The 19,382-nt window shown below is 54.1% G+C and overlaps 1 protein-coding gene across 4 annotated transcripts in view; it reads left to right on the top strand.

Moving 5' to 3' along the window:
* Positions 1 to 18,623, top strand: part of PCDH1 (protocadherin 1) — a 48,916-nt gene extending 30,293 nt beyond the window's left edge. For 3 of the 4 annotated variants that reach the window (XM_032447527.1, XM_015875974.2, XM_015875975.2), the window contains exon 6: positions 14,766 to 18,623. In XM_032447527.1, coding sequence (XP_032303418.1) covers positions 14,766 to 15,151 — 386 coding nt within the window. In that variant the 3' untranslated portion in view covers positions 15,152 to 18,623. Of the gene's footprint in view, positions 1 to 13,432; positions 13,475 to 14,765 lie in introns of all 4 variants that reach the window. The other variant, XM_032447528.1, reaches the window with a different exon arrangement.
* The last annotated feature ends 759 nt before the right edge of the window (positions 18,624 to 19,382 follow it).

The following is a 19,382-nucleotide window of genomic DNA, read 5'->3' as shown; positions in this document are numbered from 1 at the left end:
GTTCTCCAAAGATCCTTGGCAGATCCCAGACCTCCCTAGAGGCATTATTTAGTTGAAGGAGCCACGTTTCCTTCTTGGATTCTTATGGCTTTTTTCACCCTTTTTGTCCCTGAGCTGTGACTGCAGCTTATGAAGAATCTGGGTAGAATGATCTCTCTGTGTCAATTGCCCCTAAACTTTTGGCCTGAGTCTTTAGTTGTGTGCTCAGTAAGGTGTTTGCCTCCTCTTTAAATGTGGTTTCTCTGGTATGTTCTGATAGGGCCCCTCCATCTTCTGTTTGACTCCATTTTACTTCCTTACCTTTAAGTCACTACATATTGTCCCTGCAGATACTGATGCTTGCAACATTCAAGGTCCTCACTCCATCACCTTTCCAGCAGATGAGAGCAGACCTGGCGATGCCATGTAGCTGCCACAGGCAGGGCAGGAATGCTTTCCTCCACCACTGCATCCCAGTCGGGTTGAAGCTGGGTCCCAGCTCTGTAGCATTAAAGCAGGGAGATCTTCACCTTCACACTGTGGTTCCAAGCAGAGCTGTAGGGTGCTGTGATGTGTAGGCTACTGCACTGTAATTACATAGCATTTTTTTTTGCCATTGCCTGGCAATGGGTGCAGATGCCTAAGCACAATGGTCATCAGCAGCTATTCTTATCTGCACCGTGTCTGAGCACCGTTTCTTTGCCTTGGTACAAAGTCTATTTGCCAAAGAATAGACAGTCATTCCCAAACTATTTGTGGGTTCAACGCAAGGTCACTAGACTTGGTTACTGGAAGCAGTCTGGAGGGTTGGGCCCCTTCTTCAGTGCTCCTTAGAATGACAGGTTGGGCAAAGCAACTTCAGGCTTCAGAATATTCATTAAAACAGGGCTGGAGCCCCCAGGCTCGGTCCTGTTTTGCTGCCAGTGCCCTGTGTGCTGTTAGCAAGAGCACCAGCACAAGCAGTGCCCTCCTCCACGATGCTTTGCTCATCCCTGTCCCTGTGCCATGTGCCCTGCTATGCCAGCACAGCTGCCTGGCAGCATGCAGCAGTTTTGCTCGGTCACTGCTTCTTTTTGCCGGCTCCCTCTGAGCAATTTTCCCATCCTGACTCCACCAAGAGCAGGACCTGCAAAGGGACTGTGAGCGGCCAGAGGTTGGTATTCAGATCCGGCAAGTCTAAGGCAGAATAAGCAACCAAGAGTAAAAGCAATAGACAACTTAGATCCCTCAGCGGTCCCAGACTATTTGTTGTTTTCAAAGAGCTGCTCCCTTAGAAAGCTCCTTTTGAAGTAATTTGACACGTCGTTTCCAGCTCCTCTATGATCTACCTCGGTTATTTCCCCTTTATCTGCCTCGGAGAGCACCTGAATGTCTCTATAAACCTGCCAGTGCCTCCTCCCATGCAAGGGGACTTGCATTAGTGCAGGATTTAAACTTAATGCCCGAGAAGCTTATGAAGTCTCCCATTTGAGCTTCTCGAGGACTTCACACTGCATTTTTTTCTCATAAAAATAGCATGTGCCTGAGTTTGAAGGATTGGTCAGCTGCAGATCCCTCAGATGGAAAATCCCTCTTGTCGGCGTGAGATAGAGGATAAGGGATTCATTCCTGTCCCCAGTGAAATCAATGCGAGCTTTGCTATTGAGACAGGTCAAATGTCAGTCTCAGTTGTTCACTCTTCCCTGGGATTTTATCCTTTGTGCTCGCACTATCAATGAATCTCTCTTCCTGTCTCCTTCCCACATGCTCTCATCCATCCTGATTTGAAGTCACCTCCATTAAGTGGTTGTAACGCCAGCTCTTTGCTTTACTTGCAGAGAGGACACTCCATAAATCTAACATTAGTCATGGCATCTGGCGAGAGCTACCCAGGATAGGCCGCTTTGACTCAGAGGTTATCTAACCGTATCAGCCCCCGCATTTGCCTTCCTCTCAGGGAGCCCAGGCTCCCTGGCAGGATCTAGGGCTGGTTTAGTGTGTGCTGATGCAGACCTGCAATTTGTTCAGGACTTCCTATAGGAGCAGCAGAGCAATCAGCTCCTTGCTTCCAGGCTTATGTGGTCACACCTGAGCTCCCTCTTCACCTCCTGGTGCAAGCAGGACAGCAAGCACTCTGCAGTCACCTGCACATCAGGTCCCTTGTTGTTCTTCATGGTGGGTGGGATCTCTGTTCCCTGGTAGATGCATCCAGGTGTGTCTCCATCAGGAGGTGGAGGAAGGGCTGTGCACTTCCACTGGGTTATTGGGCTTCCCAGGTAACCTGCAGTGGTCTTCAGATGGGCTTCTCATAGGAAGGGAGAGCTGCAGTTCAGAGGAACACAGAGCCACAGATTACACCCGATTGGAGGGGATCAACAGGGATCACCAAGTCCAACTCCTGGCCCCACACTGCACCACCCAAAACCCAAACCATATGTCTGAAAATGTTGTTCAAGTGCTTCCTGAGCTGTGGCAGCTCAGGGCTGTGCCCACTGCCCTGGGGGGTTTGTTCCATGCCCACCACCCTCTGGTGCAGAACTCCTTCCTAACACCCAGCCTGACTCATTCCTGATGTAGCTCCATGCCATTCCTTTAGGTCCTGTTGATAATTACCAAGCACTGGTGGACTCACCAAGTTCTACCCAGGCACTGCCCTACTGCTGAATATGAAGAGCCAGAGCTTGTTCTTGGGCCTTAGAGCCAACCAGTGTGGCACAGCTCATGTTCTTTGGGCTGAACTCTCTTGGTTGGAGTGACTTCACCCATCCTGCTCATTGGGAAGGGCTCCTCCATGGGGCTCACCCCAGGCTGTGCCCAGGTTCTGTCTGGCAGAGATGCTCAGTGCTGGGTAAAGCCAGTCTATCTGCAAAAACAGCCTTGGGGATGAGGATTGTGCTGGTGATGGTTTTTGGAGCAGCTGGGATTTATGGCCAAGGCCATTACTGGAGGGTGAGACCTGGCTGAACTGACTGCACTTACAGCCATTTAGGGGAACAAGCATGTCGGGAATGAAGCAGTTTGGCTGGTCTGTGTGTGAGAGAGGACCTGTGCCTCTGGTTCAGGTGGTCATTTACTTGTTCAGGTTGTAAATGGTGCAATGTTCTTACGCGGATGGCCATCAACCCATTGGGTGAGGTGTGGTGCTGGGGCTGAAAAGGGCACGAGTTCATAAAAGCAGCAGTTCTCAATCAGTTATATGGCTGTGTCTGCTTTACAGCAGCGTTGCTTGGAAATGAACAAGCCAGGAGGCAGTGAGAGCAAGGAGAGAATTAGGATCTGGTCTTTGCTCAGGGATATGTCAGAACAGCATGGCGTGGTGTTTTATGGCTGCTGGGGAGAGAGAAGATGGAGTAAGGAATGTAAAATGACAGAGAGTCAGTAGATGTGATATTTGCCTGATGTATTTTGCTAGTAATTAGTATAATGCCAATTAAACGTAAGTAATCTTTTCTTCTGCTGTATAAGTTATTGCTTGAAAATATGCCAGCTAAAACCAAGATATTACGCTTTGAGAGGTAGGGAGGTCTCTGTTCCTTGAGGATCTCTAGATGAAATTACCCAGACAACAGGGATCTTGACAAAAGCGAGGCTTATGATTATCTGGAAGGAAAATGAATAAAAGCCAAAGAAATCGCAGATTCTGTGTCTGGCTGCTCATTAGCCACACAGGAAGGGCACCCACAGAGACACACCAGGGAGAGAAAGCAAACATCTCACTCCTGGATACAGCCCTTCGCCAGCATTGTTCCCCATTGCCTCCCTCAGCCTTGCCGTGCTTGCTCTGCTCTCCCCTGGCACTGCCCACATGCATTTATCCTCCTCCCAGCCCAGTTTTCCCTTTGCTGACCCATTCGATAAGGCTCAACACTTGGGCTGATTTGCCCCTTTGTTCTCAGGGACATCAGCCTCCTTAATGATGATTAATAGTTTCCTTCAAAGGGTCAGTGGCTGATCTTAGACATCTCGATTCACAGATGCTTCTGAGGTCTCTACCTGGCTAATCTGGGGCTTCTCTTTTGAGCAGGCCTGCTGCTGTTTCTCTCAGTGCTATACATTCATTTTCTACCGAGCTATAAGGAGCAGAAGTGCTACTATTATCTCCTTTTGAAAAACAACCTGTACAAATCTTTCCCTTGCACTGATTCTGGAAGGTTTCATGCATCTCTGTTGGACCGTGAAATCAAAATCTCCTCCTGATAGTCCAACTGTTTGCTCATGCTGTGCTCTGAGGGTGATGGAACCAGCAAATCCCTTCAGCCACTGTGCCTCAAATGCCAGATGAGGCTGTGTCCCCACCGCCCCTCCAGGTATAGGCCCTGTGTTCATTAAAGCACATGGTATATCTGCTCAGTACCTCTAGGACGCCCTCCGTGGTGCAGACCTGGCTGTACCCAACCTGCAGCACTTGAGATCTGCAGCACCCAGTGGCAGTGGGGTTGGTGCTCCCTCTCTGGTGGCATTAGCCTTCTTGTTCCTGCCGTCCTACAAGAGTATCATCCCAATAGCAAACACAGGGCACATCAGCATCTGGTGGATATTCTTTTTGCCCATATCTTCCCACTCAGAGCCCTTCTGGCTCTATTCCCCACTCCAACCCCTCCCCATTCTCAGAGATGTGCCTATGCCCTCCTATGCGTTCTCACGTTTGCGAGCTGCAGTGGCGCTGACGCCTCCCATTTTTCCATGATCAGAAGGCACCTCCCCATGCACATCCCTGAGCCGCATCCCTCAGCCCCTCCGCTAGCAGGACGGCAAGCAGTGTGATCCACAAACGTCACCCACCTGGCCTCATTCCTTGGCACGTGCACAGTGAGTGCGCTGCTCCTGTCGTGTGCCAGTCGCTAACCCCCTCCCATTCGGCTTCCACTGTGGATTTCCACCCTGCCATCACGTGGATGTTGAAGGAGCGAGCAATGCACACTTCTGGTGCTCCTCAGCACAGATCAGAGACATGGCTTCCCCTGCATGGCTGCCCTTGTCCTTCAGCAGCCTCACACTCTCCTCAGGTGATGGTGAACCCATCCTGTGTTTTTCAGGAAGGTCTTGGACGTGATGATCCCCAGATGTCCATTCCAACCCCTACAATCCTATGATCTGTATGCAATTGAGCACACTCTACCTGCTCCTTTCCTCTTCTCAAACCTTGTTTCCTTTTCTCTGCAATAGGCACTTCAGAGAGCCCCCAGCCCCCAGCTATTTCAGGGCAATATCCCATAACTGCATTGGGTTTCACACTGGGTGCTCTGAGGCTGGTGGTGGCACCCAACCCTGTGTTCATTAGACCTCCTCACAGGGCACCACAGGCAGCATCCAAGCAAAGGCAATAAGGTGTGTGCACACCAACCTGTGTCGCCAATCCTAATCTCAGTCCCTTAGGCTCAGCCTTACCCAGGGCTGCTCCTCCTCCTCCCCAGCCCCATGTCTCCTGCTGGGGAGAGGAGCTGTCTGCCTGCAGCCCCCTCACACCAAGTTGTGCTTCCATTTGTCACTCAACACCTAGGTGACTCCTAAGGCCTTGAGCAGCTCTTTGTGTGCAGCTCCCTGCTCCCCCCCCCACAAGAACAATTTCCCCTGATTCATTGTCCTGCTAGCGAAAGATTATTAAATTGTTGATGGAGCTTAACAAAGGTTTTGTTCAAAGGCAGACTCGTGAATGCCAGTTCTTTTCTCCTTGACACAAGAGCCGCAATAATGCTTCACAATGAACAGCAGCCACCCAGGCACGGGCACAGTGGTCATAAAGCCACATGTCCCCAAGTCCCCATACTCCCCTCCCCAACCCCCCAGGATGCTCTCCAAGCTGCCCACATGCAAACCTTCAAGTAAGGTCCAAAACCTACAGCCAGTTCACATTGTTTATCTGTTGTTCTCATGTGAATCATTGTCGGGATGCCGGGAGGATGGAGGAGCTGGGAGTTGGGCTCATGGTGCTGGCACGAGGCTGGCACTGCTGCTCCCGTCCCCCACCCTCTCCCACCGCAGCCTCCGCAACCCGCAGCGGGGATCATTAGAGAGGCTGCGCAGCCTCGGGCTGCTTGACATTTAGCATTATTCAGGCTTATTTTCTATTGCTTATCACTTCAGCAGATTTCTAACACTAAAGCTTAAATTTTCCATGCTGGGTTTCCCTCAGGTTCGTTCCTTTTTCTTTCCTTGCTTTTTCTCTTTTTCTTAAGTTTTAGCAAAGGTGTTCCAGCTGTTTTGTGAGAACAAGGTATGCAGCCTCAGCCCTGCTAACAAACCACTTATAAGAATTCCCTTTCAAGACACATTAGCTTAAATACGCTTCAGAAGGGAGGTGTGGAATTTGGCATAGCAGCCGCCAGCGTCGGCTGGGGGTTGTTTGCCCCCAAAGGGCCAAACTTCTCACTGTCAATGCACAGCCCCACGGAGCTGCACCCACGCACTGTTTTGTGCCCTCTGAGCAGCATCGTGCTCCAGCACAGCCCTTGTGCAAGCTCGGTCCCCCTAGCAACTCTGGCACAGGAGCTCTGGGTACATCCTCCTTGCACAGTCCCCTTTCCCAGCACTTCTGGTGTCCTCAGATTGTTTTTGGGGTGCTGTGGGACATGGGATGCTTTTTGCTGATGGGAGGGTTTGGCTCCAAGGGACTCTTCTCCCCAGTGTTGGCCTTCCCAGGGTATATTCCCTGCCCTCATCCCGTTCCCCGCAGAGGCTGACTCAAGCTCCACTGCCCTCCCTGATGAGCTGCTGCCAGGAAGGGAAGCATGGCTGCAGCTTTAATTAAATGATAAGGGCAGAGCCCCGGAAGTGTGGAGATAAGTGCAGTGGTGTCTGCCACCACACTTGCTTGGGCTCTTTCTAATTAGCTCAGAGAAGCTCTGTAGAGGATGGTTAACCCTTGGAGGGAGGCAGATGCAGCCTGAGGCTTGGGGTGCTGCAGGTCACACGGGGGCTAAGAAGTCACCTCCGTGTGCCAGAACACCTTTCCCGGGCTCAGTTGTGAGGTGAAGCTCTAGGATCAGCCATACATGCTCCTTCTGTAAGAAGCATTTGGTGCTTTAATGCATCCCATGCCAGGCTGCTGTGCTCATCCCCTCCTGGGGGCAGTGGCAAGGGTGCAGGAACCATGGGATAGGACTTCAGTCCTCCTCAGAAGTTGTGGGAGGGCAGAAAGGAGATGGGGTAAGAGGCTGTGTATGGGGAGATGTCAGCAACGCATAATGATGAAAGCCAGGAGATCACAGGGTCTGGATGCCATAAGATCCCTGACCCCTGCTCTCCTGCTAATCACCCTCTGGGGGCCAGAGAAGGGCTTCTCTGCTGTGGGCGCTCCATTGCTCAGGCAGGCAGCTGGGGCTCTGCTCCTCCTGAGAGCCCCATCTCATTGTCTGCATGTGTCCTTGCATCCCTGGAGAGCTCAAATGGGACAGGAGAGCAGGCCAGCCCCACAAATGGGCCCAAATGGGAAACTCTGGGAGGAATACTGTGCACAGGAGGTGTTGGCAAAGGCCAAGTGGGAATGGTGCACGCAGTGATTGTGTCGGTATTTGGGCAGCAGGAATGTGCATCAGAGGCATGCATGCGCTAAGAGCCCCTGGGGATGGCAGGTGTTGTTCCCTGCCTGTTTACATAACTGTCATTAGCCCTCACAAGAGAGGATGCAAAAGCCAGAAGGGGAGGAACGGGCAGCCTGCAGCGACAAGGGCAGATGAACCAGCTGGGGACATTGAGTCCCACCTCCCAGAGGTACTGCAGCAGCTGGTGCTCACCTGACCAGCCACCCAGCCAGGTGATATGGGGGCATGTGGGGAGGTGGGGAAGGGCTTTGGCTATGGCAGTGTTTGGTTTGGGTACTGCAGGGTTCCGTGACCCTCCTGGAGATTATTTGGTGTATATCTGTTGTTTGTAGGTGCTGTGAGAAGTTCTCAGTTGGCCAAAGGACAGTACTGGGGCAATATAGGCAGTAGGGCTTCATATCATAGGTAGGCTTGACACTGTGCCTTATTGCAGAATCATAGAATAACTAAAGTTGGAAAAGACCACTGAGATCGTGTCGTCCAACCCCAACCCACCCCCACAATTAACCACGTCCCTCAGTGCCACATCTACACAATTCCTGAACACCCCCAGGGTTGGTGACCCCACCAACCACCCACCACCTCCCTGGGCAGCCCGTGCCAATGCATCACCGCTCTGCTGGTGAATAAATTGTTCTTAATATAAACCCAAACCTCCCTTGGCACTACTTAAGGCTGTTACCTCTTGCCCTGTGCACAACATCAGTGAGGAGGATTGCTCAGTAATGCCCACTGCTTGAGTCTGCTTTCAGCTGCTTGGAGTTTTGGCAAACTTTAATTGCAAGCAAACAGTTTTGCATGGTGGGCATCTGCCACTTACCACATGATTTGAAAAGCATCATTGAAATCTGTCCTGATTGCTCATTTCCAAGAGGAGGTAGGAAAGGAAATAGCTGGTTTAGCTCACTGGTAAAGGAATCCTGGCTGCCCCCCCCAGCCCCACGCTTTGAAGATGCAATTTGCTGTGATCTCCTGACCCCTTCATTGCTCCTTCTTTGCTTTCTGCAGCCCATAGGGTGGAGTCCTGATGGCAGAGCCTCTCCTCGCAGCCCAAACCTGCTGCACCACCCAGTGTCCCATCCCCTTTATTGGAGGACCCCACAAAAGGGGAACTGTTCTCCACCAGCCAGTGCCTCTGGTCTGTATCACAAAGCGGATTTGTAAGAAGTGAATTAAAACTACAGGGACAAACCTAATTTTGGCATTTTCTAACCTTTGAACCCCCCTAATCCTATTAAGGTAGTTCTTAATGTCATTATTCTGTAATTTAATGTAATAATTCTGCTTTTTATAGTCCCACAAAGGTTGAAACCCTGTGGTGCCAGGGCAGGAGATCATCCAAGCAGCACCACAAGCACAGACTGTGTGACAGGGGATGGGATTTTCTTCCCTGGGTGTTACATGGATTGCAAGTGGCCATTTTGGAGGTCTTCCCCTGAGCCGCAGCCATCAGTTCAGATACTCCCAGTGCCGGCGGCGCAAATAACCATTCCAATGTCTGTGGGCCATGGGCTGCAGGCACAGCAGCAGTGGGAGGTGGCCCTGAAGCTCCAGAAGCAAAGGGAAGAGATGGGAGATGCACCCCAGGGACCAAAGTGTGGAGTGGGGATAACATGGTTCAGCATTCTGCTACCTGTGCTGGTGATGTTAGGGTTGGTGGGTGCATCTGTCCCCATGAGTGACACACTGGTTCTGCTGTGATAACCTTGGTGGGATCTGGGAAGTCGTTTGCTTCAGCTCTGCAGCTCGTATGTGCTGCTGTAATACACTCCGATTCACTCTGTGTGTGCATCTGGGTGCAGACAAGCCATTGTGTTCAGAGCAAGCTGTCTGCACTGGTGTTTAGCCACCATTATTCAGCATACAGGCAGTGCTGCAGGGTCTGGGGGAGATGGCTATGTGTGCTCTGTCTGCTGGCTTGGGTGTGTAGGAGAAACCCATCTATGTGCTGGCACCTCTCTTGGTATTTATTGAGAGCACTGGTGTTGCTCTCCATGGCCTGAGAAGTGTTAGGTGTGGTGCTGAGCTGCAGCAACCAACCGAATGGGCACCAGCGGGTCACTCTCAGATACCAGGAACCATCTGTCTGCGTGTGTCGTGATGGTGTTAAGTTTGGAAAGCCATCTGCCTGGGTGATGTCGTGTTAGAATCTGTCCCCAGAGCCGTCTGTCTGGGTGTTGCAGTGCGAGGAATGGTCCTGCAAACCGTCTGCCCAGGTGCTGTGGGGACAGCATTAGCTCAGTCCAGGAAAATAGGGGCTGACGTGGTCGGTGTGGAGAGCTCTGCTGCTGCTCTCAGCTTCTGATATTTCTCTGCTCATCGATCTCTGGAGCATCACTGTGGAAACGGGCACAGCTCCAGCAGCCTTTCCCCGAGGCCTGGAAAGTGAAATCAGGATTGTGCTGGTGCTGCCTCAGAGGCAGAGGGCATCTGGTGGTGGCCATGTGCTGCTGGGTGGGAACTGGGGACCAGGAGGGATGGGTGTGTGCTGCAGGGGGGGATTGTGATGCTGCAGCCCCCCTGTATCTAGAGGATGAGCACCCACTTGTCGTGTTCCCATAAAGGAGATCTGGGGTCTGCATTTTGCAGAGCAGCTCAGAGCTCCACAGCCACCTCCCAGCTCCCAAAAGCCCTCTGAAGGGGAAGGGGCAATGGAAGGAGCCCTCGAGTTCTGTGCATCAAAGGGATTGCATGCAGAGCCAAATATGGCAGGGAGCAGGGGATGGGCTGCTGAGAACCTGCTGCTCCAGTGGTGCAGGAGGAAGGCATGGAGAAGGCTGAGACAAGAGTGGAAAGGGACCCATACAAAACTATGAAGATACGAGGCTGTTGGTACATAAAAACAAAATTTGGGGGTGCACTATCCATCTAGATGCACTGAGAGGGAGTAAAGAAGCAGGAGCAAAGCATGAAGCAGAAGTGCCTGGAGCAAGTAGCACTGCAGGAGAGAGGTACCTGGAGGGAACAGCGCTGTGAAACATGGAACCTGCAGGACGTGGCAGTGCCTGGAGGGAGGAGAGCGGCAGGGGGTACCTGGAGGAGTGGCAGCACAGAACATGGCACCTGGAGGACGTGGCACTGTGGGGGATCGGTACCCATAGGCAGCAGCGCGGTGGGGAACGGTGCTCACCGGGAATGGCGCAGTGGGGGGACAACACCTGGGGAGAGCATCGCAACGGGGCGCAGCACCTGTGGGGAGCAGTGCTGCAGGGAGCCACGCTGCTGGGGAGGGGTACCTGGAGAGAGGGGGAGAATGGCAGCTGGCAATAGGACAGCAGTGTGCAATGGGGAGATGGGGAGAGCGCTGCGGGTGGTGGTGCCGATGGGTGTGAGAGCTTCAGGTGGGAACTGGAGGATGTGATGGTGCTGCAATGGCTTTGGTGAGCTGAGGTGGAGCAGGGGAGTGGTACTGGCATGAGGGAGCTGTTGGGATGAGCAGCACTAGGGATCAGCAGATCCCAGGGATGTGGGCAGGGAGGATAGTGATGCTGGAGTGGGATGACATGGAAGGTCAGCGTTGTAAGGGATGTCCCAGCAGTGGTCAGCAGAGCCCTGAGGTCTTGGTGCAGGAAGAGCGGTGTTGTCACGTGTCTGCACCAGGGAACAGAGATGGTAAAGCTGCCAATGTCCTGCCTAGGCCAAAAGAAAGCTGTGTGGAAAGAAGTACTTGGCACAGGTGCAGTGCTGCTGGGCTGGCTGGCTGGAGTGGCTGGCTGAGGATAGATGCTGATGTTCTCTGTGCCATCAGGTGGGGAAGATGACTCTTTGCAATGTAACGCTTTGGAAACGCATCCTGCTTTGCCTCCAAGCTGCTTCCCGCATCTTTGCAGCCCCGAGTCTCCCTGCTCCCTCCTTGCATGCTGTGCTTCCTCCTTTTTCCTCCAGGCTTCTTTGCACCCTGCACAGTGCCCTGCTGCCTCCTATTCCCAGACCCACATTCCTCCCTCCCTGAGCTGCTCTGCATCCTCTCACCCCCAAACTCTCAGCCACGTGTGCTGCAGCACCCCTGCTCCCCCAGCCATGCACACCACGCTCTCGGTGATGATGTCTGATGTGAATGGAAGAACCAAACCAGACCATGCACACTGGAGATGCTGGCACAAAACCATGCTCCAGGCTGGCTCTCAGCATGTGTTGAAGATACTTGGCTTATGATGGGTGAGGGACCCCCCAGCCCATCTACTGCAGGAGATGGAAGTGCTGCTGAGTGATGCTGCCTGCTTTTGTCTCCTCCCTAATGGTACTCAAGTGCACTGCTGAAATCCCCCACGAAGAGCAATAACACTACTAGAAGAGCCCTTGCGAGCGAGAAACAGAGAGATAATTAGCAGCAGCACCAATATGTGCCTCATCCCGAAGGAGATGGCCCAGCACAGCCTCCTGCACAAAGAGGTGCCCTGGATGCTGCAGAGCAGGGCTGCGGGAGGGAGCTTCCCCTCCTCCAGCCAGGGCCGGGACCCAGGCGCATCTCTGAATGCATCTCCCATAAAGGCCCTTTTCATCTGGAAAGTTCAAAGGGATGCGACTTTTACTGCCCCGGCTCATTCCTATGCAATGAGGCCGAGCAGCCCCCAGGCAGCCAGAGACAGCCAAGCAATAGAAAGGGGGGAACCAGCGGGTGTGGATGCTCAAACAAGCACGCATCCCTCCGGGCATGGAGATGCTGATAGTGGGATAGGCTGACCCTCTGGGGTGCAGTGAGCAGGCTGTGGGAAATGGTGTCTGCACTGACACCGCAGCCAGAACCAGCCCTTTGTGAGCTGAATTCTCACTGCTGCTTACCCCTAAAGAGCTGTGCTTGCTCGTGGTGGCACATTGAACTCCAGCCCACCGGCATGTGCTGAGAATTAGGCCGTGGGGTCGTGTTTGCAGTAAATTGTGGCTATTCAGGAATTGCACCCTGCCCGTTCCCGGGCTCTGGAAGCAGAGCTGGTTGTGCTTGCGGCACATAATGCGCTCCTTTAGCGGGAGAGCTCTGATGCCAGCATCTCACTGCAAGAGACAGCACTGGAAAATGGCTTTCGTGCCAGAAATAAACAATGGGAAAAGCAGAATAAAAGATCCTGAACACCGAGTTCCTGCTTGGCCCTGTGATTTCTCAGCTGCTATTGGCGCAAGGAAATCTCCATGGCTTTGTTTGATGGAGAGGTGGCATTATTTCTGTCCCACGACATACCACCTTCCCTTGGAGCTGGAGCATCCCATGACATGAACGAGCAGCACCAAGCCCTTCAGGAAGTGGGTATGGTGAGGACTTGCCCCACTTGTGTACTGGGAAAGGAGATGAGAGGTGTTGCTTGTTGTGCACAAGTGAAAGACAGCACAGCGTGGCCTTGGTCCAACCAACCAGTGGCCATCCTGTTAGTACTGAGAGGTGAAAACAGGGTTTGATTATTTCTATCTGCAGCTCAGAGAAAGAAATGAGGCAGCTCTGCACTTGCCCAGGGAGTAGTACAACATTTGATCCATGGCTCTGAGAACACTCCCAAAGACCTTCATAGGCAAGCACAGTTCTCACAGTGACACTTGTGCTTTCTTTGTCTCCTTCGATGCTTGGTCCCTGGCTTTTGCATCCTCCAGCATGAGCATGGCTGTCCCTTGTGCATGAGTTCTTCATGTGTGCCCATCCATGACGCCAAGTGCCCACATAAACCCACTCCAGTGGGTTGTGTCCATGTGTGTACACATCACCGCAAACCAGGTGGCCTTGAGCTCTGCGAGTCAGCTGGGAGGTGAGGATGAAGATGGAGAAACACAACAATGGCCAAGCAGCTTTGGGAAGCTGGAGCCTGAAGGCAGTGGGTACCACGAGGACATTTTGGGGCTTGCTGCAGTGCAATGGGGAAGGGAGCAGGAGGATCCTAGGGTGGGTGTTTGGAGGTTGGGGCTGTGCACTGATGTGACCCTCTCGTCCTTTTTCTGATCCTCATTAGAGTCCCCTGAGCGGAGCAGGCTGTGAAGGGGTCTGCACGGAGGTATGTCCTTGGGGCTGCTGCCAGGATATCGCAGCCAACGTGTGTGCCAGGGGATGGGAGAGTTTGGGTTGCAGTGGGGATTGTTTTAGGGCAAGACATGTTCCCACACTGGTTTGTCACTAACTATGCCTCTCTTCCATGCCTATCCTGTTAGCTCTCACATTTGACCCTTTTTACCCATTCCCAGCATCATATGGAGCCTTCTCCCACAGAGACCTCAGTGTTGCTGGTGCATGAAAGCTCTGAAGGTTGACTTGGGATCACCCAAGACCTTAAGCCCTGAGTTGGTGGCGGAAGGATCATGCTAGCAGAGGCAAAGCCTCAGCATAGCATGAAAAGCTCCAATTTGCTTTTTGCTAGGGCTGTGGGTCCCTTCAACCCAGCAGCAGCATGAACCCAGACCTGCCAGCAGGTGCCAGAGGCAGTGATGTATCCCAGGCAGTGGCAGGGGGCTGTGTTATGCCCAAGTGGGGCAGATGGCTCGTGCCTGGAACAGGTCTCGTAGGTGTGCTATAGGAGTGGTGGGAATTTCAAGTCAGGGCCTCTGGAGACTCTTGGCAAGAGCAGCAAGAGCCTGGAAACCTCTGGCATAGAGGACACAAGGCGATGACCTGGTGCTGCTGATGGCCAGAGCTTCCCACAAGGAGGAGATGCCTTCAGATACCTGGAGATCTGGGAAAGTGTTTGGTACACTGAGAGGTTTGAATGCTTCTGGGACAGGGATTCATGGGTGTCTGACCTCTCTGGGGGTAGGTGTTGGATTGCCCAGGTTTGCTTTGCTCAAGTGTCAGACTCTGAGAGACTGGGAGGTGGCTGAGGTCCTCTAGTTAGGCTTGGGAAGGAACTTCCAGTGGGTCCTTGGAATGCCTAGTGAGGAGCAGGGTTGGATGTACTCAGGGCAGTGAAAAAAACCCAGCAAGTCTGGGGTACTTCCTTAACAACTGATATGGCATGGGGTGTCTGATGGGGCTGGACCGAATGGTTCATGACTCCTAGGGTGGGCTCGGTGAGCTCTGCTGCATTATGATCCTATCTGCTCCCACTGTAGGGTGCTCGTCCCCAGGGACAAAGCTGTTAGGAATTCTGAGTTCTCTGCTTACATTCCTCATGTCTATGTGTTCACCTGTCCCCTTCCTCTCAGCATCTGCTCCTCTTCCCAAAGGAGAACCAGTGTCCCTACCTGGTCACCTCTGGGGAGAGGTCCCACCAATGGGAGCTGTGCTCCAGCCTCACCCCACCACCCTGCTGGGCTTGTCCATGCCTAACGATGCTCTTGCTTGCTTCTCTGCAGATCTCCGTCCCCTGCCTGATGTAGCCATGACTGGGACCTGTACCCGGGAGTGCACGGAGTTCGGCCACTCCGACACCTGCTGGATGCCCGGCCAATCCTCCCCCAGCCGCAGGCCCAAGAACGCCCTCAAACTCTCCACTTTTGTGCCTTACCAAGACAGAGGGAGTCAAGAGCAAGTCGGGAATGGCAGCCCCAGACTCTCAGAAGAGCGCAGCACCAAAATGGCCAACCTCCGCCTGCTCCCCACGTACAGTGCCTTCTCCAATAGTAGCCATGAGACCTGCAAGGACTCCCCCATGGAGGAAATTCCTCTCACCCAGACCTCGGACTTCCAGCCAGCCACCACCCCCTCGTCCCAGACCACCAAGAGGGAGATCTACCTGTGAGGCTGGCCCGAGGGGCCAGGAGCAGACATGCTTCTAAGGCCAGCATCCTGGAGGAACATTTGAAACTTGGTTGCTTTACGGGCTTCTGTGGCCGGTTCTGCTCCGGGTGGTGGTGGAGGTGCCCAGAGGCTGCAAGGACAGCGGGCAGGGTGAGGCAGGGACGGAAGGAGCACCTTTAGAACCCATTCCTTGGGTGGGGTGGGAGGGGTGAAGGCATCCGACCCCCAAATTCCCAGCATTTGCAGGTGCGTGTCTCCGAACTGCGTGGTCGGGGAGGCTGGACAGGCTCCTGGTGCGGAGGGCATGGCTGGGGAGGAGGGCTGACGTACCAAAGGTCCATGTAGAGCTGGTGGAGTCCCTGGGGCATAAGATGAGGGTGCCCCCCGTGCACAGGGAGCGAGCTGCCCGGCTCTTTGTTGTAGACTCCTGTAAATACGAACCTTAGGAATGACATTCAAGTCCTGCCTGATTGAAACTTTTTATTGTCCTTGAAACAAAAGACGTTTAAACAAACACACACCCACACACACAAACCCAATCCACAGGGAGCAAGTTCCAGATTTCAATGGTTTGCTGTGTGGAAGAACCCGCGGGAGCGCAGCATCCGGCCCACACTCATGTTCTATATTGTAAATAGAGTTGTGACCAGTCCCTGAAACAGCAGCTGGGGAGCTGGAGGAGAGGGCAGCCCTAGCCAGACTGTAGGGACTCAGCTATTTGTCAGTCTGGATCTCTTTTGGAACGTTGTCACTGTGCCCACAAGCTGCAGGGTCCCTAGGGACTGCCCGGTGCCATAGGCGAGGGCCGTGCCGGGGGTGTCTCTGGTGTCCCAGTGCCCGATGGCCGGAGGACGGATGGGGACATCCCCAGGCAAGGGACCGGCTGGGTCCGGAGAAGCCCTCAGTCTCACTCCGCTGGCAGGGGGTCATCGACAGCCGCGGCACCTCAGCCCCTCGCCTGGTGCCTCCGCTGGGAACAGGGCTGCTGGTGGGGCCGGCTGTGCCATGCCTTCGACCTCCGTCCTGTCCGCCTGTAAGCCACCATTGCCTTCGTCAGGAGGAGCGTTGTCTCAGGGTCACGCTGGGGGCTGCCGAGCCCCTGACTGCTGGAGTCCCACCGCCCTTAGGCCCCAGGGCCACTCTCACGGGCTCCAGCTTTCTCTTCCATTGCCCAGTTCCCGCTGCCCCGGCCCCCTCTCAGGGGTGACACCGTGCAGACAGTGGGGACGGTGCACCTGGAGATGTGCACACCGCAGAGGGGATGCCCAGGTTCCCTCCTGAGCATCTCTGCCTGCTATTCGGGGGGACCCTGGCAGAAGGGATCTGGGGGACTCACGCCTCATTCCCGGGTCACCCTCCCTGCTTCCCCTCTCCCTGCTGGGATGTGGGGACAGGCTGTGCTGCACCCTTGTTCTTCCCATACTCGCGCATTGCATCGGTCGTCTTCATCTCTGGGATCTTCCTTAGGGAGCGAGGCCAGTGGTAGCTGCAGGACGGTTTCCCCCGGTCTGCACACGGGGAGAGCCCGGGGCCCTTCTTGCCAACAGCTTGACCAGCACAGGGTGCCCGCAGGACCCTCTGCACACCTCCCCTCAGCAGCCCCTCTGAGCAGCTCCTCTCCCTTTGCTTTGGCGGTGCCAGCTCCCTGTGCCCTGCGTGGACACGGTGCCCTAGCCGTGCTCCCCACCTGCCCCAGCACCTCAGGGTGCCAATGGGGGGCAGGACCCCCCTCCTGGCCCCTGCTGCTGCTCCCTACCCAGCGTGGGGTGGGTGTGTGGCTCTGGGGGATGTCCCGCTGGGGGTGCCCGCTCTGCCAGCGGGGCCTCATTCTCCTGGCCTGGCTGCCTGAGCAGGTCATGCTCCTGAACTTGTTTTTAATTGTAGCTCTGTAGTTTCAGGGCCTAACTGGGCAGAATGTGCAATTTGGCCGCACTGGCCAAGATCTCTGACTCCACTGCCAACTCGACTGCTCACACCTCCCCACGGCTCCGGCCGTGTCCAGTGCCCCTCCTGGGGACCCCCCCCTGGCAGAGTCAGATCTGAGGGGTGCTTGTCCAAGAGCAGCTTCCCCAGGCTACTGCCTGTGGGTGGGCTCCCTTCCTTCCACTCGGGGTCACCAGAAGGATCCTGATGCTCCAAGCCCTGTGGCTGGGGTGGCTGTCTTGTCTCCTGGAGCACCTGGCGATGTTCTCAGTGCAAGCGTGTCGCAAACTGGGGAGAAGTGTAGAGGAGATGGGTCCCCAGGGAGCTCAGAGGGGTGGAAGGGGCTGGTACCATGGGAATGGGGCCATTGGGATGGGAAACACTGGGATAGGTTCTGTGGGTTTGGGTATCATGGGGGTGGATATTGTGTGGATGGGCCTCACGGGGATGAGTGCCATGAGGATGGGAGCCATAAAGACAGGTGCCATTGAGATGGGAGCCATAGGGACGGGTGCAATGGGGATGGGAATCATTGGGATGGGTTCTGTGGAGATGGGTACCAATGGGATGAGTGCCATTGGGAAGAAGATACAGGGGATTACGTGTCTCCTTTGGGGATGCTCAGAGGGTTGGTGGGGCTGGGCCTTTGAGTGCAAGCACAGTGAGGAGAGGAGATGGGTGTCTTAGGGGGTAAGGGTGGGTGTATAGTGAGGAAAAGAAAGGACAGAGTGAATGGGTTCTCCACAGGGTGCCAAGGCTGGCAGTGGGTCCCTGGGAGGAGAAAACCCTGGACATTTATTCTATAAGGGGCACTGGGAATGAAAGTTGGTATCACTGGGGACTAGTCCTGGGGGTGGGGAAAAAGAAGAGTTGATGTTGGTAAGAAGCTCATTTGCACAATTATAAGCCAGAAGGATAAAGCCTCCATGCACATGGGGGGATACTCCCCATGAGCTCCAGTCTAGACAAGCACAGGGAAGAGGAGGAGGTGGGACGCCTCTGTAGAGGGGCTCACCGCATCTCACACTGCACTAGGACAAGCCAGGGGTAAAACCAAAGGTGGGAGCCAGGGAGCAGGCGGGCTGCGTGGGAAGGATCTAAGCGACCCCTTTGTAGCTCTTCAGTGTTGGTTCTATTTATACGAGATTTCATTTCCTTGCTTGTGATGCCTTGTTTTTTGTACAGTTTTATGTACATGCAGGTGTAGCTTTTCTAAAGGAGAAATCCTACGGCAGAGCAAAGTACCCAACTATTTTTCAGATGGTGACCTATGTCTAAGGCAACTCCTCTTGCTAAGGTTGTATTGCTCTCAATGTGTGATGCATTTCCCTGTGCGGGGAAGGCTTTCGGCCTTGGGCTTGGTTTTCCCCGGGCGCTGTGAGCACAATTGATTCCCTTGTAACTCTTTCTGTTCAGAGCAGTGAGCATGACACCGTCGTGATCCCCTTTCCGTTCTCTCCTGTTCTGTTTGTTTGCTGAGCTGTCAGATGACCAACTCCATTGTAATTAGCCCTTCCTAAAGCTTTACAATAAAAGTGTGAAAACTGGGATGCTGTGCCTGGTGTCTCCTTCCCACATCTCGTCTCCCACAGCAGAAAGCACACGCAGGCAGCAAGGAGCCTCCACCATTGGTCATCCGAGCCCATTTCTCACCCCTCACTCTCTCCTCTACCACACCTCATTTTCCATAGGTTCTTTAGATCAGTCGATTACATCCGGGCCATCTCACAGCAGGAGCAGCCATTGGGTTTCCCTGCCTGCCCCTGTGCAGGTCTCCATGAGGCTTATTGCAGAGGGTGCACATAGGTGCCATGTACAGCTTTTTGCTGTGCTGCAGGGCCAGGGTTTGCCATGGCACCAGGAACAACCTTGGGAGCCACAGACTGTCCCTGGGATGGAAGAGCTTCCAAAAGGAGATGATTGCTTGCACAGCAGGGTTTTATAGACCCCTCTTCTACCATCTCCACTCACTCTGAACTCTCCTATTGACCATACAGGGGGGATCCGCTGCTTCTCACCCCAAGAGGCAATGGCCAAGCTGCAATTGAGACAGGGTGGAGGGGTGAGGATCATGACACCAGGGCCACACCTCCAGGTGTCGGGCATCCAGATGTTGGGTGGTGCCAGAACCCCACAGCTGGCACAGAGGCAGGTAGCAAGGAAACCCCCAGGGCTGACAGGACCGACAGGTTCAAGGAGACCATCATGGGGAGCTTCCTAAGCAAAGACCCCATCCTAGGACATCTCTGTCACCCTGGCTTTGCACTGTGCCATCATATCCCCTTCTCCCATTCAGCCCAGGTTGTGCA

The sequence above is a fragment of the Coturnix japonica genome, chromosome 13 (assembly GCF_001577835.2).
Source record: "Coturnix japonica isolate 7356 chromosome 13, Coturnix japonica 2.1, whole genome shotgun sequence".
Classification (NCBI taxonomy): Eukaryota; Metazoa; Chordata; class Aves; order Galliformes; family Phasianidae; genus Coturnix; species Coturnix japonica.
This window is presented reverse-complemented; position numbering and strand designations above follow the sequence as displayed.